At 43.4% G+C, this 22500-nt stretch overlaps 1 protein-coding gene across 3 annotated transcripts in view; it reads left to right on the forward strand.

Annotated features, from left to right (window-relative positions):
* The first annotated feature begins 2990 nt into the window (after positions 1–2990).
* Positions 2991–22500, forward strand: part of ADNP2 (ADNP homeobox 2) — a 30026-nt gene continuing 10516 nt past the window's right edge. The window contains exons 1-2 of one of the 3 annotated variants that reach the window (XM_003914524.5): positions 2991–3432; positions 11613–11733. In XM_003914524.5, coding sequence (XP_003914573.2) covers positions 11626–11733 — 108 coding nt within the window. In that variant the 5' untranslated portion in view covers positions 2991–3432; positions 11613–11625. Of the gene's footprint in view, positions 3437–8155; positions 9133–11612; positions 11734–22500 lie in introns of those variants that run through there. The other 2 variants (XM_017951894.3, XM_017951893.3) reach the window with 2 other exon arrangements.

The raw sequence follows: 22500 nt of genomic DNA on the forward strand, positions 1-22500 counted from the left end.
TCAGTGTCATGCACTTTTCTGAGTCTATGAAAATGATCTTGACAAGTCCCCAGGTCATATTGCTCATTCCTTCTGTGGTGGGAGGGACAGTCCTTTTTATCTCAACGCTGTGGATGGCGGTTTTAAACTGTATTCATCAGATATCCACGCTGAAGTGTTAGGGATGGTGTACTGATGTTTGCTTAAAAAAAAAAAAGAGTAACAGGTAAATATTTGAATACATATGTGATAATGCAAGTAAGCAAATGTTAACTGGAAAAGCTAGGTGATGGTGTTCCCTGAACAATTATTTCAACTTTTCAGTACATTCAACATTTTCATAGCAAAATGCAAGGGGAAAAGAATCATTCGACATTTAAATTTTATTATATTTATATTTATCAAATTTATTATATTTATGAAAATGTTGATATTGCATTTATTAAAGTAATGTAGGCACAAGGGATACAATGATGAAAGAGACATGGTCCCTATTGGCGCCCCGTAGAGAGACAAGCAGTGAGCAGATAACAGTAAACAAGGTGGCGAGGGCAGCAGGAGACACAGAATGTTTTGGGAATGTCAAGAAGTACCTCCCACATTTTGATGTGTATGTGTGTGTGTATGTGTGTGTTCAGAGAGAGCTTTCTGGGAGAGAGGACGGTAGGGTTCAGCCTTGAATGGCAATGGAATGAAAATTAGCTCAGGGGTTGGGACAGGAATCCCATGAACAAACACCATGTGGTGTTTACAGGAGCAAAATGGGGCTGGGGGCTGACTGGTCAGCTTTGGAGAATTTGTGTGTCATGCTGACCAGCTGGGCTTGATCCCTGGGAGATTTTGAGTGATTGCGGCAAGAAGGGAAGGACAGTCAGATTCACTCTTTAAAAGGGCTGACTGGGGAAAATACCTGAGGTACCAAGCTGGAGGTAAGGTGGTGGGAACCTGTGCAGGTGTTACAGGCAGGAGATGACCTGAATGCCTGCAGTGGTAGTGAGGCTGCAGATGAGGGAACAGATCTGACGAATATTTGGGATATAAAGTTGGAAAACTGGAGACAGGGAACACACTGCTTGCTGTAGGAGTGGCTGTTGAGGAGAGAACGATGGGCTCAGATTTGAACGTTTTGAATCTGAGTTGCCTGTGGGACTCTGAAGTGGAGCTGCCCCCTTTGGCAGCCAGAAAAATACAACTGAAACGTAGGAAGAGGTGGAGATACTGGTTTGGAATGGAAATAACAAGGTTTGAATCTGTGGTCGAAATTAACAAGGGAGAAAATGCAGAAAAAAATGAGAGGCGTGGGAGTTCCAATACCCAGCACGGTGCCTGGCACACAGGAAGCAGGTGGCGCGTATGTGCTGCACCATGTAGGAAAAAGCCAGCAGGATCCCAGAGAACACCGCGTTCAAGGATGGGCCAGGAAGAGACGCAGGCGAAGATGAGGAAACAGTTCGTAAGTTTGGAGATTAAGGAGCCCGTTTGGGGAGTAGTGGAGTAGGGGGTGGGTTTGTGGGGAAGGTCTGTAGGAAAGGGGGATTGGTCTGTAGTAACAAGTGGAAGATAGATCGAGAAAGACGAGGCCTAAAATCTGTTTTGGACTCAACAGTTAGGAGGGCACTGGTGACCAAGGCGTTTCGGCAGAGTGGTGAGGGTGGGGGTGAGAGGCATGCAGAGGGCTGAGGAGACAGACACAGGGACTGCTGTTTTGAGAAATGTGATAGAATGAGAGGTCACTAGAGGATCAACGGGAGACTGCAGACTTTAACTACACTTTTCATCCCACCCATAATTTTGCAAGGAGGATATATAGGGACATCACATCCATTTACCACTGTAACTCAAAATAAAATTTTAACTCGTAAGCAAACATAAAGGGCAAACTCTTCTTCAACTATGACTTGTATTCCCGTAGGAAAAAAGCAAATTGTGGTCAGGTCATATCGGTCCACCATTTAACACAATTTTAAAACGAATATGGACATTTATTTAGTGCCTATTATGTTTTTAGTCACTGGGCTAAACTGAGCAGAGGGCTCCCATTGAGAGGGAAAAGCTGAAATTATGGGCAAGTGGATGGTGACAAGGAGGCTCTGGAGAGGTCTGTGGGCGGAAGGCTCAGCCTGGGCACAGCCTTTGCCCCGCGGCGGCTGGAGTGGGCCTCAGGGCTGGAGGCCGGTGGCGGGTTGCAGGAGCTCAGCACTCTGGAAGGAGACATGGCCTTGTGCTGAAATGGGCACGTGTCCTGCAGGGGGCTTCGCCAAGAAGGAAAGGCCTGGAACAGCCACGGAGGGTGCGGCTGAGTTAGGGTCAGGGGAAGGAACACTGGGGGAGAGTTTGGGTCAGAGTCAGGGTTAGTGCTAGGGTGAGGTTCAGGTGCAGGGTCAGAATTAGGGTTAAGGTTGGGGGCACTGGGGGAGGTGCCTGCGCTGCCCTCGTGGTTACTCCCACGTGCTCTGGGGCACGAGGGCCTCAGCCAGAGGCCTGGGGACTCCACAGAACGAAGACCTAGAGCCATTTTGAAAGCCCTACTCCATGTTCCACTCATTTTGAGGAATAAATTATTATTGCTACCCAATTGATAAAAACCTGTGCAAAAGTGAACTTTTAGGTTAAGAGTTTATACAAATGTATGCAATTAACCCTCTCCCCACACAACTTGTAGTAGATCTAAAAATCAGAATTCTCAAGAAAAGGTGTGATCACTTTCCCACAGGAATGATGAAGTCAGGAGACCCCAGCCAGTCGGTTCACCAGGATATGTCAATCATGGCACACTTGTCCCAGTTCTGGGAGCCAAAGTTCTATCTTCCAATGGCAAGGCAGCATTATCACAGCTGGGCTCCCATTGGCTCTGAGATGTGGGCGGGGTCACCACTCCTGGAGCTGGCACTAGCTCCACCCCATTTCATGCAAATGAAGTCAAAGCTGTGGTGAGTCCACGTGATTAGTCACATGGTTGATGACACACTCTCCCCACCCCTTTAGTGACGTCATTACCCACTCAAACTCTCACGAGAGTTTGCACAGATGTGGAAAGGAGCTGGCAGGGCAGTTCCCTGGGCCAGAAGGGAGTCAGGGGGCCCTACAGGGGCCCCCCACTGCCACCCCAGAGCCTCCAGTCCAGCTTTGGCCAGGGGCCCCGGGGGGCCTGTGGGAAATGCCAGGGGCCCCCAAGCACACTCTGCTCCCATTGGCTAGCTGCGCCTACATGCAAATGAGGGCCAACGTCACTTCCTGAGGCCAATCGAGCGCCATTTTCTCTTTCTGGCTGCGCGGGAGGAGGGGACGAGTCGCGCCGGGGGTGGGCGCGCGCTGAGGCGGGGGTCCCGCCGCGCGGGGCGGAGGCGCGGGCGGGTGCAGGCGGCCCCACGGGACGCGGCTGCGCTCGGCGGAAGACGCGGCAGCTCTGCGAGAGGCAGCAGCAGAGACGCGGTGCTCCTCGGGGGCCGAGTGGTAGGTACGGCCCGGCCCAGCGCGGGCCCGCGCGGCGACGCCCCCTGCCCGGGTCCTGGCCCCCGCCCCAGTCTGGCCCGCTCCGAGCCCCGCCCCCGTCGGTACCCAGCCCACACCCACGCCAGCCGCCCGCCCTGGCGCCGCCCGTGGCCGTCTCGGGAATCCTGGGACGTTCTCACGCCGCGGGTTCGCGGCCCGAACGGCGCCCGTCGACCCCCGACGCGCCCGCGGCCCGCCCCGCCCGCCGCCGGTCACGTGGGAGCGGGGGCCGCCCCGGGAGGGCGGAGAAGTGGACGGGGACCAAAGGGGAGAGGAGGAATAGGGGGAAGATGGGGACGGGGACCGAGGGAGAGAGGGGGGACTGGTGAAGGGAGCGAGGAGTAGAGGGAGAGGGAACGGGGATGGAGAAGAAGAGAGGGGGCAAGGAGCTGTGGCGACCCCTGTGAGGACCCCAGCAACGCCCCACCGCCAGCCCGCCCGCCGCAGCCCCGAGACCGGGTTCTCCTGGAAGCTTCTCCCTGGAGGAGCCTTGAGTGACGGCAAATGTAGGGCAGGAGCTGACAGTGACACCTAGATCTGCCCAGGTTTTTTTCCCCTAGAAAGGTTTGAAGAACAGCTGATAACGGGGCCCTGTTTCTTCACCGTTGAGCTTTCGACGCGAATAGCAATAATTGATATGCAGATGTTGACTTTACATACTTTTCATCAGCCGTTGCTGGTTGCGTTGAAATAGATTCCGTTTACAAAATTTCTATCACAGTTGGCTTTGGAATGTTAAAAATTTTAACTGCCCTTTTAAATATTGTGCAGAGGCAGAATGAGAAATAATTAAGTATTTTAAGTAGTTTATTTGAACAGAATAAAAAAACTTGCCTGAGTACTTAAAACTTACTCTATTTGCACGGGTAATCACTGCCTCTTGGGATCTTGAGGAATATACTGCGTGTGGAGGAGTGGGGTGGGGGAGGAGAAACTGGTAAGCAGATAACTGACAATGCAGATTGGCAAGTGGGGCAGCAGATACTTGTAGAGTACTGTGGGCATCTGCCACGCAGAGCCTTTGTCAAAAAAGGGGTTTTTTTTTTGATAAAGAGCCTTTGTGAAAAAAGTCTGGGTACCATTTGTAGGGGTGAGGAGCATTAGTGGGAGAGAGGACCACATGTAAAAAGTTGCGTAAAGTACATGTTCAGCTGTGTTTGGAAGTCGGTAATGTATGTGTAACTTATTTAAAGATGTTCCTGGAGAGTTGGCCCTGTATGAGTGTGTTTTAATATTTCGGTTAAATTTCGGTTAGAGTTAGGACTTCACTCTGAAAACAGCATTGAGCCCGTCGTCCTTAAACATGGAAGTGACAGATGTGTGTTAAGAAAGGAAGTACAGGAGTGGAGATGAGACAAGAGGTTGTCCTACCGGCCCTCTAGTTGAGGGGAGGAACAGTGAGGGTTAGGACATGTCTGAAAGGAGTTGATCATTGTTTCTGGGGGAAAATGACAGCTAAGCTAAGATTTTTAGCTGAAGAGATTCTGGGATTTGGGAGACACCTTTTTAATTTGAACCCAAGTTTGCAACATGCTGTTGGTTAATTTATGATTGCCCTCGTAAGTTCACCAACAGCATGTTGCAAACTTGGGTTCTGCCCTGCCCTTCACCCTCTGGGTATCGTAGACCTGTTAGGGCAATGTTTTACATAGGTAGAAACGGGTATCTCCCAGTGATTTGAACCCAGATCTGCGGAATATATGATCCAAATATTCTGTGTTTTTAAAGTTGTTCTTTAAAAAGCCCTGTATTCCAGTAGTTGGGACATTTCATTTAGTTTTTTGGAGTTAATTAATAGCAAACTCAGTGCTTATGTGCTGTTTTGCTTGTATTAACTCATTTGTCCTCATAGCTACTCCGTGAAGTAGGTCATACTTGCCCTGTTTTACAGAAGAGCCAGCTGAGGCCTGGAGAAAGTGATTGCCTGAAGATTACACAGCTCATACACGGTGGAGCTGATGTAAACCCAGGCACACAGCTCTAGAATCCTTTTTGGTGACTATCGTTTTGTGCAATTTCACAGGAACTGAAAAAAGTTCTGTGGTGTTAAAAAGTACTGTTTATTACTGTATTACTTGAATGACTTTTTTTTGTTTTTTTTTGAGACGAGGTTTTGCTCTGTCACCCAGGCTGGAGTGCAGTGGTGTGATCTTGGCTCACTGCAACCTCTGCCTCCCGGGTTCTAGCGATTCTCCTGTCTCAGCGTCCTCAGTAGCTGGGACTACAGGCGCACGCCATCATGCCGGCTAATTTTTTTGTAATTTTAGTAGAGACAGGGTTTCCCCATGTTGGTCGGGCTGGTCTTGAACTCCTGACCTCCGGTGATTCTCCCACCTCAGCCTCCCAAAGTGCTGGGATTACAGGCGGGAGCCACCGTGCCTGGCCAACATTTTTTTTTATAGTGTATTTTTTTACTATAATAGAATATCCTTAAGAGATCATTATACTAAAAATTCCCCAGAGAAATCCTTTATGTACCCTTTTGAGAAATAATATTTTCTTGTGCGTATCAGTGGAATTTTATGGTAGTTCCATGCCTACCGCAAACCTTAGGAATTGCGATTTATTTTGACTTGAGATTGATATGTTGGTGCATGATATATAGGTTAGTGCATGATATAGAAACAGTTGGCCGACCTGGTTAGCTTGCTATTTTCTAGTGGTGAAAATACAGATTTTACTGAGCTCTAAGAATCTGTGGAGAACAGTATCCATAGAGGATCTATAAATATGAAAACATTGAACTATTTCCTAGTTAATTCGTCCGCTGGGCATTTTATATGGAATCTTTTATCTTAGGATTGATAAATTATGCTGTAAGAATGGATCTAAGAATGAAAAATTGTGGTAGCTTATATGGGTAAAAGTCAGCTTCCCTTCCCCAGTGGTTGGCAACAGTTATGAAACCTGTAGTTTACTTGTATTTTATTTTTTATCCTTTGTTGGTTTCCCTAAAGCTGTTAGGAAACTACTTAAAAAAAAAAAAAAAAAAAAAAAAAAGGGTAACTTCCCCCCATTTTTTAAATGAAAAGGTATTTGTGTGCTTGTGTTTTGTTTTGTTTAGAAGGGCCCCAATAACAATGAAGGAATGGGAGCACTTTCATTTGAGAATAAAAAGTGCCTATTTTTCAAATTCAAGGGAAAAAAATTAAAAAGTGACAACTCCTTGGCCCTAGTCTCAAGCTTTGAACAAGTAACCCCAGAACCCTGCCCAGTCGCTGAGAGCCTCATTTTAGTAAACCCTTTCTGAGGTTCGTGTATGTACAACCATGCTTACGTGAATCGGCCAATCACCAATCACTCTGCTTTTAAGTCTTTGTACTCCAGGCTTCTCAAAACCCTGTGATAAGATCAGCTCTTGCTGTGTGAGTTGAGACTTTCTTGGAAGCAGTAAATTTAGCTTCCCTGTTTCAGATACATGTGGATGATGGTCCCTGCTTTAAACAATATTGTCTTGTCAGCCAGCTTTCGGAGAGTAACCCCAGAGGATAGAGAGGATAGTGGAACTTTAAGGAGGAAATGAAATCAAGTCTGGTAGAGTCGGTGGAAAGCAGCTAACAAAATGTTTGTTGAGTTTTGCTCTGACCAAAGAAGCTGGTCTGGGCTGGAAAGTGACCTTGAGCTTAGTGTTTAGAAATGCATAATGAGGTTATGGCAGCTCTTGTGTGGGAGTGTAAGCTTTTGAAGGCTAGAACCCAAATCAGTGCATTTTATTAAAGAAAATTTTTAAACTTAAAATTTTATAAAGAAAATTTTTAAATTTTATATCCTCCCAGTTCTACAATGCTAGTGATCCTTAAATCTCTCCTTTTGCTGAGACCAGGATACATTTTTCACATAGATAACTTTAAAAATAAATCTAGCCACTCCAAAACAGCTTCTCAAAAACTTGGCGTTTGCTTGTTACCCACCAAAAATTTCTCCTTATTATATGTTAACCCTTTCTGCCTCCCACTGCTTTCCCAGTTTGATTCCAGTCTACCTTTTTGATTTTACTTTTGCCAAATAAATTCAGACTTTTCCTCCTTTACCTCAATAATTTTTTGATGCTAATTTATTCACCTTGTATTTCTTGGGCACCAGCTTTCCATAGCCATTTCCTCTGTAGAACTCCCTGGCACTTTCTGCATATCTTATGGTTCTTATCCTGTTTTATTTTATATTTTTTGTTCATTTAATGAACATTTGCTATGTGCTGTGCTCTGTGATGGGACCCTGTCAAGCAAATATGTTTACATGATTTCTGCCCTGAAGTAGTAGCCCAATAGGAGAAATGGATATATAAGTAGATAATTGCAACATGGTGAGTTGAGTGCAGTGGAGTGGTATATGGTTATTGTGCTGAGTCCTAGGAGGGATCACTAAGCCTCTCCTTGGGTGGGGGATACAAGGGAGGAATGTAGGAGAAGAATTGCTTACTCAGAAATTGTCCTTAAAAATCATGAGAGAGTCAGGCATGGTGGCTCATGCCTGTAATCCCCGTACTTTGAGAGGCTGAGGGGGAGGACTGCTTGAACTCAGGAGTTCAAGACCAGCCTGGGTAACATAGGGTGACCCTGTCTCTACAAAAAATAAAAAAAGTTAGCCAGGTGTGATGGCATACACCGGTAGTCCAAGCTACCCAGGAGGCTGAGGCAGGAGGATTGCTTGAGCCTGGGAGGTTGAGGCTGCAGTGAGCTGTAATCAAGTCACTACACTCCAGCCTGGGTGAAAGAGCAAGACTCTGTCTCAAAAAGTCTTGAGGGGTATTGCCAAATTACCCTGTAAAAGCATAAAAATTGTAATTTTTCTACTTTTACTACCACCAGATGTTAGTAGTCTTAGTAGTTATATTTTGATAGTAAAAAATTGACATTTTAAATGGCATTTCTTTAATTATTATTAATGAAGTTAAATAACCAAATGTTTGCCACTTGAATTTGACTAATACTTATTTTAGCTTTTATAGCCTACACATTTAAATGTTTTTTGGAATAGTTGCAGATTTATAGGAAAGTTACAAGTATAGTACAAATAATTTTTTTCGCTGAATTGAGAGTAAGTTGCCAAAAAAGTTGTCACATTACCCTAAATACTACAAGAGCATTCTCCTCTTCTTCCTTCAAACAAGAACATTCTCCTACATATCCATAACAAAACCATCAAAATCAGGAAATCACTATATTCGAGTGGGTTATAGTCTATGTAGTTATATAGTCTATGTAACTGTATAGACTATCACTGTATAGTCTATGTAACTGTATAGACTATAGCTGTATAGTCTGTGTAACTGTATAGACTATAACTGTATAGTCTAGGTAACTGTATAGACTATAACTGTATAGTCTATGTAACTATATAGATTATCACTGTATACCAAACCACCCCAAACTTAGTGGAGTAAGACATTTTATTTAAAAAGCTCATCAGTTCTCTGGGTCAGTTCTATTCAGACAGGGAAGGGAGATGGTTTGTTTCTGGTCCACAGTGTCTGGGGCCTCATCTGGGAAGACTCAAAGGCAGGGGTGACTTGACAGCTAGGGGCTGGAATCCTCAAGAGGCATCTTCGCTTCCATGCTGGTAGTTGATGTGGAACACCTCTATGTGGTGTCTCTGTGGGCTAGTTGGCACTGTCTACACACGTGGTGTCTGGATTCTGAGCATGATCATCCAGAGAGAGAGGTACGTGGCATTTTTATGATCTAGTCTTGGAATTCTCATGGCATTTCCTCCGTACTTTATTGGTTAAGGCAGCCACAAAGTTCTGCCCAAAGGTCAAGAGGAGGGGGCATAGATGCCCCCACTTGCAGGAGGAGAGTTAGGGCCATATTGTAAGAGCATGTGGGTTGGAAGGTATTGTTGTGTGTTGGGAAAATTCACTTTGCCACAGGTTATATCTGTTACTTGATATATGCCCAAATTGTCTCTTATCTGGCCTATGGGAGCCCTTTCAAGCTGGTTACTTTTGTGTTCTTTTGACATGCCTTACTGAGCAATTTCTTTATATTCTGGCACAGGGTATTCTAGGCTCATCTTGTCTTTACCATGCTCCAGCCATTTTTCCAAGGGTTCTTTTTAAAGGAAAGTGATACTTAGGAATTAAGATTTGAGCCCTAGTTGTGCCTACTGCTACTGGGGTGTATAACTACATGAGTTCACTTCAGTAACCCCTAGTCTGGTCAAGTACCACAGGGTTTATTTTAATTTTATGCCTTTTTAGATACTGTTTTAAACAGCTTGAGATATAATTTACATACCATACAATCCACCAATTTAAAGTGTACAGTGAATGGCTGTGAGCACGTTCACATCGTATATACATCACCACAGTTGAATTCAGAACGAAGAAGCCCTGCTTCCATCACTTCCCAGTTCTCCCAGCCCTGGCAGCCACTGCTGTGCTTTCTTTTTTTTTTTTTGAGGTGGAGTTTTGCTCTTGTGGCTCAGGCTAGAGTGCAGTGGCGCGACCTCGGCTCACTGCAACCTCCACCTCCCAGGGTCAAGCGATTCTCCTGCCTCAGCCTCCTGAGTAGCTGAGATTACAGGCGCCCAGCTAATTTTTTGTATTTTTAGTAGAGATGGGGTTTCACCATGTTGACCAGGCTGGTCTTGAACTCCTGACCTCGGGTGATCCACCCACCTTGGCCTCCCAGAGTGCTGGGATTAGGGGCGTGAGCCACTGCGCTTGGCCCTCTGTTATGCTTTCCATGGATTTGCCTGTTCTGGACACTTCATATAAATAGAAGCATACAATCCTTGTGTCTGGCTTCTTTTACTTAGCATATTTCCAAGGTTCATCCATATTGTAGCATGTATGTTTTTCATTTCTTTTATGGCCAAATAATCTATTGTATGGATATGCCACATTTTATTTATCCAGTCATCAGTTTATTTGTCAAATGCCCCAATCTGGGGGCATTAGGGTCGTTCACACACTTTGGTGATTGAATAGTGTTTTCATGAACATCCTTATGTAAGTTTTTGTGTGGATGTATGCTTTTCATTTCTCTTGAGTGGAATTGCTGGTTCATATGTTACGTCTATTTTTAATCTTTTGTGGGACAGCCAGACTGTTTTCAGGCGCACACCAAGACTGGCTGCACTGGTTCACGTTACATTTAGGAACGTCTGAGAGTCCCAGTTTCTCCATGTCCTTGCCAACACGTTTCTTTTTTTTTTTTCTTTATAGGTATCCTGGTGGGCATAGTATCTCTTTGTGGTTTTGATTTGCATTTCACCAAATGGCTAATGATGCTGAGCATTTTGTTTTGTTTTGTTTTGTTTTAAGACGGGGTCTCACTCTGTTGACCAGGCTGGAATATAGTGGCATGATCAGACTCACTGCAGCCTTACCTCCTGGGCTCAGGTGATCCTCTCACCTCAGCCTCCTGGATAGCTGGGACTACAGGTGTGCACCAGGATGCCTGGTTAATTTTTGTATTTTTTGTAGAGGCAGGGTTTCACCATGTTGCCCTGGCTGGTCTTCAACTCCTGAGCTCAGACAGTCTGCCTGATCTGCCTACCTCAGCCTCCTAAGGTGCTGGAATTACAGGTGTGAGCCACTGTCCCCTGCCTGAGCATCTCTTCATGTACCTTAATGGATATTTTTCTTTGGAGAAGTGTCTGTTCAGATCCTTTGCCCATTTGTAAACTGGGTTATCTGTGTTTTTATTATTGAGATACAAGAGTTATCTGTATTCTGCATATAAGTTCCTTATTAGAAAGAAATATGGTTTGCAACTATTTTCTCCTGTTTTGTGGGTTTTTTGCTTTTTTGATGGTGTCCTTTGAAGCATAAAAATTTTTAATTTTGATAAAATCCATCATACCTATTTTTTCTTTCATTACTGGTGCTTTTTGGTGTCCTATCTAGGAATTCCTTAACGAATCTAAGGTTGTGAATGTTTATGCTTATGTTTTCTTGTAAGAGTTTTATAGTTTTAGGTCTTACATATAGGTGTGATCCACTTTTGAGTTAATTTTTGTATATGGTGTAAGGAAGAGGTCCACCTCATTCATTTGCATATGAATGTTCACTCGTTCTGCAACAATTTGTTGAAAATTATACTCTAATCCTAGTGTTTTACCAACCCTATCAAAAAATGTATTTTTGTGTATTATATACATGTACTTATTACAGTTTTGTTTTCTTTCCTTTTAAGGAAAATTTCAAAAATGTTTCAAATTCCTGTGGAAAATCTTGACAACATCAGAAAGGTGCGAAGAAAGGTGAAAGGTATTCTTGTGGATATTGGGCTTGACAGCTGCAAGGAGTTACTGAAGGTAAGAGGACATAAGTAGCCAATTGAAATATGGAGGTGAGATTTGAACTGGGGTTTTCGAAAAGTGGGTGAGATTCCTCAAAATGGAAATTGCTATTATACTTCAGATGACTGTGGGAAAGCCTCATTAGTACTTATTTATGTCTTTATGACATAAAGTGAGCTATTTAAGCTGTTCAGGTTTTTTTTTTTTTTTTTTTTTTTTTTTTTTTTTTTTTGAGACTGAGTCTGGCTCTGTCGCCCAGGCTGGAGTGCGGTGGCCGGATCTCAGCTCACTGCAAGCTCCGCCTCCCGGGTTCACGCCATTCTCCTGCCTCAGCCTCCCGAGTAGCTGGGACCACAGGCGCCCGCCACTTCGCCCGGCTAGTTTTTTGTATTTTTTAGTAGAGACGGGGTTTCACCGTGTTAGCCAGGATGGTCTCGATCTCCTGACCTCGTGATCCGCCTGTCTCGGCCTCCCAAAGTGCTGGGATTACAGGCTTGAGCCACCGCGCCCGGCCCTGTTCAGGTTTTTAAGCTACTTTAAGGAGGGGATTTTTCTAGTCATTAGTTATTAAAAAATTGTTTTTGATGTTTGAGAGAAATGTGATTTATTTGTTATTTTGGCAAAAGAAAACTAACTTAATTTCCCAGTATTGTTAGAGCGATCAACAAATGGGCATGCATGAATGAAATGATAGGGTTTTTAAAAAAATCCTGATTTGTGTAGTTGTATATGTTATTTCAGAAAAGTTTTCCTAAAATTTTGTCTGTCCTTATAGCATTGAGAATATATAGTTGGCATATATAGTTTTAAAAAATGTTAAATAAAAGTTGTTGTATATCCTGGCCGGGCATGGTGGCTCATGCCTGTAATCTCAGCACTTTGGGAGGCTGGGGTGGGTGGATCACTTGAAGTCAGGAGTTCGAGACCAGCCTGGCCAACATGGTGAAACCCTGTCTCTACTGAAAACACAAAAATTAGCCGGATGTGGTGGCGGGTGCCTGTAGTCGCAGCTACTCAGGAGGCTGAGGCACAATAATTGCTTGAACCTGGGTGGCAGAAGTTACAGTGAGCTGAGATAGCGCCACTGCACTCCAGCCTGGGTGACAGAGTGAGACTCTGTCTCAAAAAAAAAAATAAAAAGATTTCTTATATATCCTTGTAGTCATTGGTAATGATATTTTTGTTTTGTCTAATCGTTTATAGCCTTGCTTTCCCCTTCCTTAATAAATCTAGTCTAGGATCAGATATGTATTTGGTTGTCATGTCTCTTTAGTCTTCTTTTAATGTCAATTCAATTTTTTAAGGTGGAATTCTGTTAGGAAGTTTGTTTTCTTTTTAGGTAACATGTCAGTAACAATGAAAGTTTCTCATCCTAGAGTCCTTTGTTTTTGACTTGACTAGAACTGAACATGACTCATGAACTTTTGCTTCCTTAGCCTGAGAATGTGCTTACTTACCTAAATTTGTTCACAACTGTTTACTTTTTCTTTCCAAGACTTTATTAACAGAGGTATGGTACTTCACAAGGGAAAATCAAGAGATTTGAATGGCTTAAAACTGTTAGATTAACTGTTGAATTATTAAAACTATTTTGGGGAGAAAATTTTATTTGTAGTTGGGCCTATATATTATGAAATTTTTGAAAATTCAAGCAATACAGAAGTTTTTTATAGAAAAATTAGAAAACAGACACAGAAACAAGACAGTAAGACTCACACATAAACCATTACCCTGAAATATCCAGAATTAACATTGTTATATATGCATAGATTTTTAAAAATGGGATATATTCACATTTGTTTCTTTTTTTTCTTTTTCTTTTTTTTTTTTTTGAGACGGAGTCTCGCTCTGTCACCCAGGCTGGAGTGCAGTGGCCGGATCTCGGCTCACTGCAAGCTCCGCCTCCCGGGTTCCCGCCATTCTCCTGCCTCAGCCTCCCGAGTAGCTGGGACTACAGGCGCCTGCCACCGCGCCCGGCTAGTTTTTTGTAGTTTTAGTAGAGACGGGGTTTCACTGTGTTCGCCAGAATGGTCTCGATCTCCTGACCTCGTGATCCGCCCGTCTCGGCCTCCCAAAGTGCTGGGATTACAGGTTTGAGCCACCGCGCCCGGCTAGGAGTTGTTTTTTTATAAAAATTAACATCTGATCAGAAATTAACATTGAATCTGGGATGGGTGAGGGACACTTGTCAAGTTGCCTGCCAAACGTACCTTGATGCTGCCAGTGCAGGACGGGGATGCTTGCCACCTTGCTGCACACTGAGATGCCACAGCAAGTGTGGCATTCAGCCACCTCCCCCCCAACCCCCAGGCTGTGCCAGTCCCCTGCTTGGGGCTACAGTGAAATGTGGACCTCTTGACAACCTGGTACGGTCTTAGGTGGAAGATGTGAGTGAGAGAGTGGTTATAGGGTTGGGGACTGGGAGGAAGGCTGAGGCCAGGTGGGCTTTGGGGTGAGGGCAAGGCAGAGTGCAGTTTCAGCCCTGACCCTGGAAAGGGTAAAGGAGGCAGACCATGTGTGAGCTGAGACTCCAAGCCCTTGGCATATGCTCCATGTCCCATCAGAGTTCACTTTCATAATATAAAACACAAATTCAAAGATAAATTGTTAAGAATTCATGATGGTTACTGCTGAGCATTAAATCCCTTGAGTGCAGGCTTTGTGCAGCTGTGCTAGTTACATGCCCATGGAGCTGGCCCTCACTGGTATATTTTTTTCTTTTCTTTTTTTTTTTTTGGACAGGGTCTCGCTCTTTTACCCAGGCTGGAGTGCAGTGGTACCATCACGGCTCACTGCAGCCTTGATTTCCTGGGCTCAGATCATCCTCACAACTCAGCTTTCTGAGTAGCTGGCACTATAGGTGCGCACCACCACACACCTGGGTACATTTTGTTTGCATTTTTTATAAAGTTAAGGTTTTACCATGTTGCTCAGGCTAGTCTCGAACTGCTGGGCTCAAGTGATCCACTTGCCTTGGCCTCCCAAAATGCTGGGATTAATACATCTGTGAGCCACTGCACATGGCCCATGACTAGTATTTTCTTTTATTCATTTATGTTTTTTTGAGATGGAGTCTCACTCTGTCACCAGGCTGGAGTGCAGTGGCGCGATCTCTGACTCCCTGGTTCAAGTGATTCTCCTGCCTCAGCCTCCTGAGTAGCTGGGATTACAGGCACGTATGACCACACCCAGCTAATTTTTGTATTTTTTAGTAGAGATGGGGTTTCACCATGTTGGCCAGGATGGTCTCGATCTGTTGGTGGACATTTGGATTGATTCTACCTTTTGGCTATTGTGAATAATGCTGCAGTGAACCTTGGTGCACAAGTATTTGTTTGAGTCACTGTTTTCAGTTATTTCGGGTGTATATACCTAGGAGCGGAATTATTGGGTCATATAGTTATTGTTTACTTTTTCAAAGAACTGCCAAACTTTTCACAGTGAAAGTGTACCATTTTACATTCCTACCAGAAGTGTACAAGAATTAAATCTGTTCACATCATTACCAGCACTTACTTTTTTCTTCCTTCCCTTCCTTTCTCCCTTCCTGCTTCCTTCCTTCTGTCCCTCTTCCTTTTCCTTTCTCCCTCCCTCACTTGCCATCCTAATAGTGTAAAGTGGAATCTCATGGTGGTTTCGATGTGCCTTTTCATAGACACAAATGAGTTTCAGCATTTTTTCCTGTGCTTGTAAACCATGTGTATATCTTCTTTGGAAAAATGCCTGTTGGCAGGTTCTTTCCCTGTTTCTTAATTGGATCTTTTGTTGCACAAAAGTTGTTAATTTTGATGAAGTCCAATTTATCTATTTTTTTCTTTTGTTGTTGTTTTTATGTCGTATCTGAGGATCCATTGCCAAGTCCACGGTCATGAAGATGTTCTCCTGTGTTTTTCCAAAGAGTTTTGTGGTTGTAGTTCTCATGTTAGGTCGCTGGTCTATTTTGAGTTAATTCTTATATATTGTGTAAAGTAGGAGTCCAGTGTTGTTCTCTTACATGTAGATAGAAATTCAGTTGTTTCAGCACCATTTCTTCAAGAGACTGCTTGTTCCCTATTGAATGGACTTGGCATCCTTATTAAGAATCAGTTGGTCCTGGATATATGGGTTTATTTCCGTACTCTCAATTCTATTCCATTGATCTATATATCTGTCCTTATACCAATCCTATACTGTTTTTGTTTTTTCCTCTTTTGAGACTGAGTCTTGCTCTGTCGCCCAGGCTGGGGTGCAGTGGCACGATCTTGGCTCGCTGCAACCTCCGCCTCCCAGGTTCAAGAAATGATTCTCCTGCTTCAGCCTTCCAAGTAGCTGAGATTACAGGTGCCTACGACCACGCCAGGCTAATTTTTGTATTTTTAGTAGAGATGGGGTTTTGTCACGTTGGCTAGGCTGATCCCAAACTGCCGACCTCAAGTGATTCCCCCACCTCAGCCTCCCAAAGTGCTGGGATTACAGGCGTGAGCCACTGTGCCCGGCCCCTATACTGTTTTGATTTAAACAAATAGTAAGTTTTATAATAAGTTTTGAAATTGGGAAATGTGAGTCTTCCAATTGTATTCTTTATTTCAGTATTGTTCTGGCTTTTTGGGGCCCCTTGTAATTTCATATGAATATGAGGATAGACTTTTTCATTTCTGCAAAGAAGACTGTTGGAACTTTGATAAGGATTGTGTTTTATATTACTTTGGGGATTATTGACATCTTAACAACATTGTCTTCCTATTTGTGAACATACTCTGTTTCTTTTTTTTTTTTTTTTTTTTTTTTTTGAGACGGAGTCTCGCTCTGTCGCCCATTCTGGAGTACAGTGGCGCATTAGAACACAAAAAGACAAAAATTAACGTAACTTAATTCTGAATATTTCAGGGTAATGGTTTACTCGTGAATCTTATTTTCTTGTTTTGTGTCTATTTTGTAATTTTTCTATAAAAACTTCTATATTGCTTGAATTTTCAAAAATTTCATAATATATAGGCCCAACTACAAGTTAATCTGATTTAGGAGATTCCAAGGGTTTTAGGAGTTGTATGTCAGGAAACAGGGATGAAGACCAAATGTATATTTCAGAATATCATACATGGCACATATTTTTCTATTTTTATTTTTATTTATTTATTTTTTTTGAGACTGAGTCTGGCTCTGTCGCCCAGGCTGGAGTGCAGTGGCCGGATCTCAGCTCACTGCAAGCTCCGCCTCCCAGGTTTACGCCATTCTCCTGCCTCAGCCTCCGGAGTAGCTGGGACCACAGGCGCCCGCCACCTCGCCCGGCTAGTTTTTTGTATTTTTTAGTAGAGACGGGGTTTCACCGTGTTAGCCAGGATGGTCTCGATCTCCTGACCTTGTGATCCGCCCGTCTCAGCCTCCCAAAGTGCTGGGATTACAGGCTTGAGCCACCACGCCCGGCATTTTTCTATTTTTAAACCTTTAATCCAAAATGACTTTATATTTAAAGTTTTAATAGACAGCATGTAATTGGTCTTGCTTTGTTACCCAACCTGTTAGTCTGTGCCTTTTGAGTATCTAGACCCAGGGATTGGCAAACTATAGCCCACGGGTCAAGTTGGGCTTGCTGCCTGTTTTTGTAAATACAGTTTATTGGGGCCAGGTGCAGTGGTAATCCCAGCACTTTGGGAGGCTGAAGTGGGAGGACTGCTTGAGGCCAGGAGTTTTAGACCAGCTGGGACAACATAGCAAGACTCTGTCTTTAAAATAATAAATAGGCCGGGCGCGGTGGCTCACGCCTGTAATCCCAGTGCTTTGGGAGGCCGAGGCGGGTGGATCACGAGGTCAGGAGATCGAGACCATCCTGGCTAGCATGGTGCAACCACATCTCTACTAAAAGTACAAAAAATTAGCCGAGCTTGGTGGCAGGCGCCTGTAGTCCCAGCTACTCAGCCTCAGGAGGCTGAGGCAGGAGAATGGCGTGAACCTGGGAGGCGGAGCTTGCAGTGAGCCGGGAATGTGCCACTGCACTCCAGCCTGGGTGACAGCGACACTCTGTCTAAAAATATATATATATATATATATATATAGCTAGGTGTGGTTGTATGCACTGGTAGTCTCAGCTACTCTGGAGGCTTAGGTGGGAGGATCCCTTGAGCCCAGGAGTTCAAGGCTGCAATGAGTCATGATTACACCACTGCACTCCAGCTTGGGCGACAGAGTGAGACCCTGTCTCAAAAAAATTTTTTTTAATTAAAAGTTTATTGGAATAGCTATTCTCATTAGTTTAATATATTGTCCAAGGCTGCTTTTGTGCACAGTGTGGGAGGATTGAGTAATTGTATCAGACTCTATAGGCAGCAAAACCTAAACTATTTACTAACCTGTTCTTTACAGAAGAAGTTTGCCAGTCCTTGTTATTTAATGTGATTATTGATATGGTTGGTTTTAAATCTCCCATCTTGGTGTTTGTTTTTTTGCTTGTCTCATCTGTTCTTTATTTTTCACTCTTTTTCTGCTTTCTTTTGGATTGAATATTTTTTATGATTCCATTTTATCTCTATTATTGACTTATTAGCTATACATCTTTCGCTGACTTCCTTCATATCCTACTACTTCATCGGTAGTATTAGAACCTTAGAGCAGTGTGCTGTAATGTCTTCTTCCAGCCTTTGTTCTGTTGTTTTCTTCCACATGTTAGAAATCTTACAATATGTTGTTACTTTTATTTTAAACGGTAAAAAAGAAAAAAATTATATTGATCTACATGTCATTGATGATACTCTTCATCCCTTTGTGTAGATGTGTATTTCCATCACAAGGCATTTCCTCTGCCTCCTGAAGAACTTCATATTTTGTAGTGCTGATGTGCTTAATTAACTCACTATACTTTCTCTCTAAAAAAACTTGTCTTTCTTTTAGGAAGGAAGGTACTTTTGCTAGGTGTGGAATTCTAATTTTTTTCCCTTTTAATATTTTAAAGATTTCACTCTATTGTCTTCTGGCTGGCATTTTTTCCAACAATATGTTTTCTGTCATCTTTGTTCCTCTCTGTATTTTTAATACTTTGATTATAATGTGCCTTGGTTTGGTTTTCTTTGTGTTTCTTTTGCTTGGAGTCTAGTGAGCTTCTCAATTTTGTGTGTTTATATTCATCAGATTTGGAAAATTTTGTGGCATCATTTCTTCAACTAGTTTTTCTTCCCCTCCCCACTTTGTCCCTGATACTCAATTACACATATAATAGTTCCCCTGTATTCTCAGTTTTGCTTTCCACAGTCAACCATGGTTTGAAAATACTATATGGAAAATTCCAGAAATAATTCATACATTTTAAGTTCCATGACATTCTGAGTGGTGTGTTGAGATATCGCACCACCGAGCTCTACCTTTCACCTCACTTCATCTTGTCACGTGAGGCGCCACACAGGCATCGTGTCATCTCACATCACCACAAGAAGGGTGAGCACAGTACAGTAAGATACTTTGAGAGACCACATTCACATAACTTTTATTACTGTATATTGTTACAATTGTTCTATTTTATTGTTAATACCTTCCTGTACCAATGTCCTGTACCAAATCTAATTTATAAGTTGTATTTTATTGTAGATATGTCTGTGTAGGAAAAAAACGTAGTGTATGTAGCATTTGGCACTGTCCACAGTGTCAGCATCCACTGGGGTCTTGGAACACGTCCTGTGCCGATAAGGGGGGGACTCCTGTATATTAGGCTCCTTGATACTGCCCCGTAGCTCATTGATGCCATTGTTGGGTTTTTTTCAGGTGTGTTTTTGTGTGTGTGTGTGTATTTTTCTTGCTTTGTCTTCAGATTTACCAGTCTTTGGCAGCGTCTAATCTGCTCTTAATCCCATGCGTTGTATTTTTCATGATAGTGCATTTTTCGTTCGTGGAAGTGCAGTTTACCATCCATCTTTCACTGTCTTTCACTTCTCTCGTTGCATTCATGTTTTCTGTAATTTCTTGTTCTCCTGGTGTTGGGTCATATTTTTCTGCTGCTTTGTATGACTGGCAGTTTTTGTTTTTTGTTTTCTGATTGGTAGTTTTTGGCTACATGCTGGACATCGTGTTTTATGGGTGCTAGATTTTGTTGTTTCCTTTAAATATATTTGGATTTTGTTCTAGAACATGTTTAAGGCACCTGGAATTTTTAAGCATTGCTAGAGTGGGTCTGGACGGCCTGGGACTGTGGAGACAGACCTCGCTGTGAGGGCTTGACTCACGTCACTGTATTAAGGGGTCATTCCCCTCTCCCGGTGGACTCTCTGGCATTTTGACAGTTGTTTTACCTTCTTCTTTCAGTGGTTCCCACTAGTGAACCAGTGGAAAAGTCCCACTGGTTTTCTCACACGAGAGCATCAGTGCTCAGAAAAAGTCTTCAGGAGACCCTGTGCAAATTTATCACAAGGTCAATATGGTGGGATAGTGGCTTATTTCTTTTGTCTATTTTGAAATAGTGAATTCTTGCTTTCTATTGGGTGATAATGATTTCATAATTACTGTGGGGCTCTTCTTAATTCCAGCCTTCTTTATTCATTTCTGCTGCTCTAGCAGCATCTTCTAATTGGGCTTAGATTCTTGTGTGCTGGTTTTTAAGATGTACTTAAAGTTCCTTTGTGTTTCCTAGTGTTTATGCTTATTTCTCTTTGTTTCAAATGTTTTTGCTCTTTGTTGGAATCAGAATAAAGGACTTCATCTTTTAAGATAGTTCTGAAAATAACCTAATTTTCAGTAGAAATCTTTGTAATAACTTGGCCAGGTGTGGTGACTCATACCTGTAACCCCAGCACTTTGGGAGGCTGAGGTGGGTGGATCATGAAGTCAGGAGATCAAGACTAGCCTGGCCAACATGGTGAAACCCCGTCTCTACTAAAAATACAAAAAGCAGCTGGGCGTGGCGGCATGTGCCTGTAGTCCTAGCTAGTTGGGAGGCTCAGGCAGGAGAATTGCTTGAACACGGGAGGTGGAGGCTGCAGTGAGCCGAGATTGTGCCACTGCACTGCAGCCTGGGCAACAGAGCAACACTCTGTCTCAAAATAAATAAATAAATAAAAAAAAAGAAATCTTTTTTTTTTTTTGGAGACGGAGTCTTGCTCTGTGCCCCAGGCTGGAGTGCAGTGGCGCGATCTCGGCTCACTGCAAGCTCCGCCCCCCCGGGTTCACGCCATTCTCCTGCCTCAGCCTTCCGAGTAGCTGGGACTACAGGCGCCCGCCACCTCGCCCGGCTAATTTTCTTGTATTTTTAGTAGAGACGGGGTTTCACCGTGTTAGCCAGGATGGTCTTGATCTCCTGACCTCGTGATCCGCCCGTCTCGGCCTCCCAAAGTGCTGGGATTACAGGCTTGAGCCACCGCGCCCGGCCAAGAAATCTTTTTATAACTTGTCTTTTTCTTGTTAGTTCTGAATTGACTTGATAAGCCACATACTATCGTAGAGTTAAAGGTAATTGTATTAACTATTTTTCTGTATTTTTTTGTATTGAAAGTAATCATTGTTATAAAAATAATACTATATGAATGTTTGAAATTGCAGGTAACCGTTTTTAATTAGAAAATGAAATTTAAAATGCCACATTTCTGTCATTCAGAAGTTGCCACCATTAACATCGTATTGTTTAGCTGTTTATTTCTGTATGTTATCGTTCTTCCCATGAGATTGTATTGATTAGCTATTTTATCACTTGCTTTTTTCACTTTCTTCTGTCCTGTCATGTATTACATGTTCACCTTGTTTAATACACAGTCCATACTCAGATTTCTTCAGTTTTACCCAGAACTTTTTTTTGTTTGTTTGTTTTTGTTTTGAGGTGGAGTTTCACTCTTATTACCCAGGCTGGAGTGCAGTGGTGCGATCTCGGCTCACTGCAACCTCTGTCTCCTGGGTTCAAGCAGTTCTCCTGCCTCAGCCTCCCGCGTAGCTGGGATTAGGAACACCCACCACCATGCCCAGCTAGTTTTTGTAGTTTTAGTAGAGACGGGGTTTCACCATGTGGCCAGGCTGATCTCGAACTCTGTACCTCAGATGATCCGCCCGCCTCAGCCTCCCAAAGTGCTGGGATTACAGGCGTGAGCCACCGCACGCGACCCCCAGAACATTTTTTACACTCGGTTTATGTAAGCCAGAAACCGGGTGGACCCTGTTCCATCTAGTGGTTGGGTTCGCAGTGCTTTCCCTTGGCCAGACCAGCCTCTTGTCCTGCAGAGATACCCCTGCGTCCAGATCTGTCTGACTTTCTTGTAGTGTTGTTTCAGCTTAGTCCCCTGTCCCCTGAGCTGCTTTTAAATGAGAACTTCTACTGAAAGGCCCACTTGATTCAAGTTAAGCATTTTGGGCTAGAATATATATATATGATGTTCTGTGCTGCTTGTGTCACTTCAGGGACCCCAGTCATATTTTGTTGCTTCACTACAGTAGGCGGCAGTCTGGTCTTTGTGTGTATTACATTCTTTCTGTGGCCTGGAATGCAATGCATTTAACACCTGTTGATAATCCTGGTCCTAGATGGTGGTTTTACTGGGGGACTTGCTGTGAGTGAGGTCTTTCTGATTCTGTCACTTGTGGATTGTTAGCAGACTTTCTTCTGTAAACTCTTGTTACTCAGCAGTTGGGACTGTTTGGTTTCTCTGGGAAAGGCAGGATAGTTTTATCCTTTCCTTTGAGCTGTCACTTTTCAAAGTGAGTAGTTAGTTAACCTTTCCAAATGGTGATTCGTGAAATGCCTTTTTTTCTTTCTTGAGCACTTCTGTGGCTCTCCTGTGACTTCGTGTGTTTGGGTCTCTCCAGCCGTTTGTCTTTCTGATGCTCAAATATTACAGCATC

The sequence above is a fragment of the Papio anubis genome, chromosome 19, assembly GCF_008728515.1.
Source record: "Papio anubis isolate 15944 chromosome 19, Panubis1.0, whole genome shotgun sequence".
Taxonomy (NCBI): domain Eukaryota; kingdom Metazoa; phylum Chordata; class Mammalia; order Primates; family Cercopithecidae; genus Papio; species Papio anubis.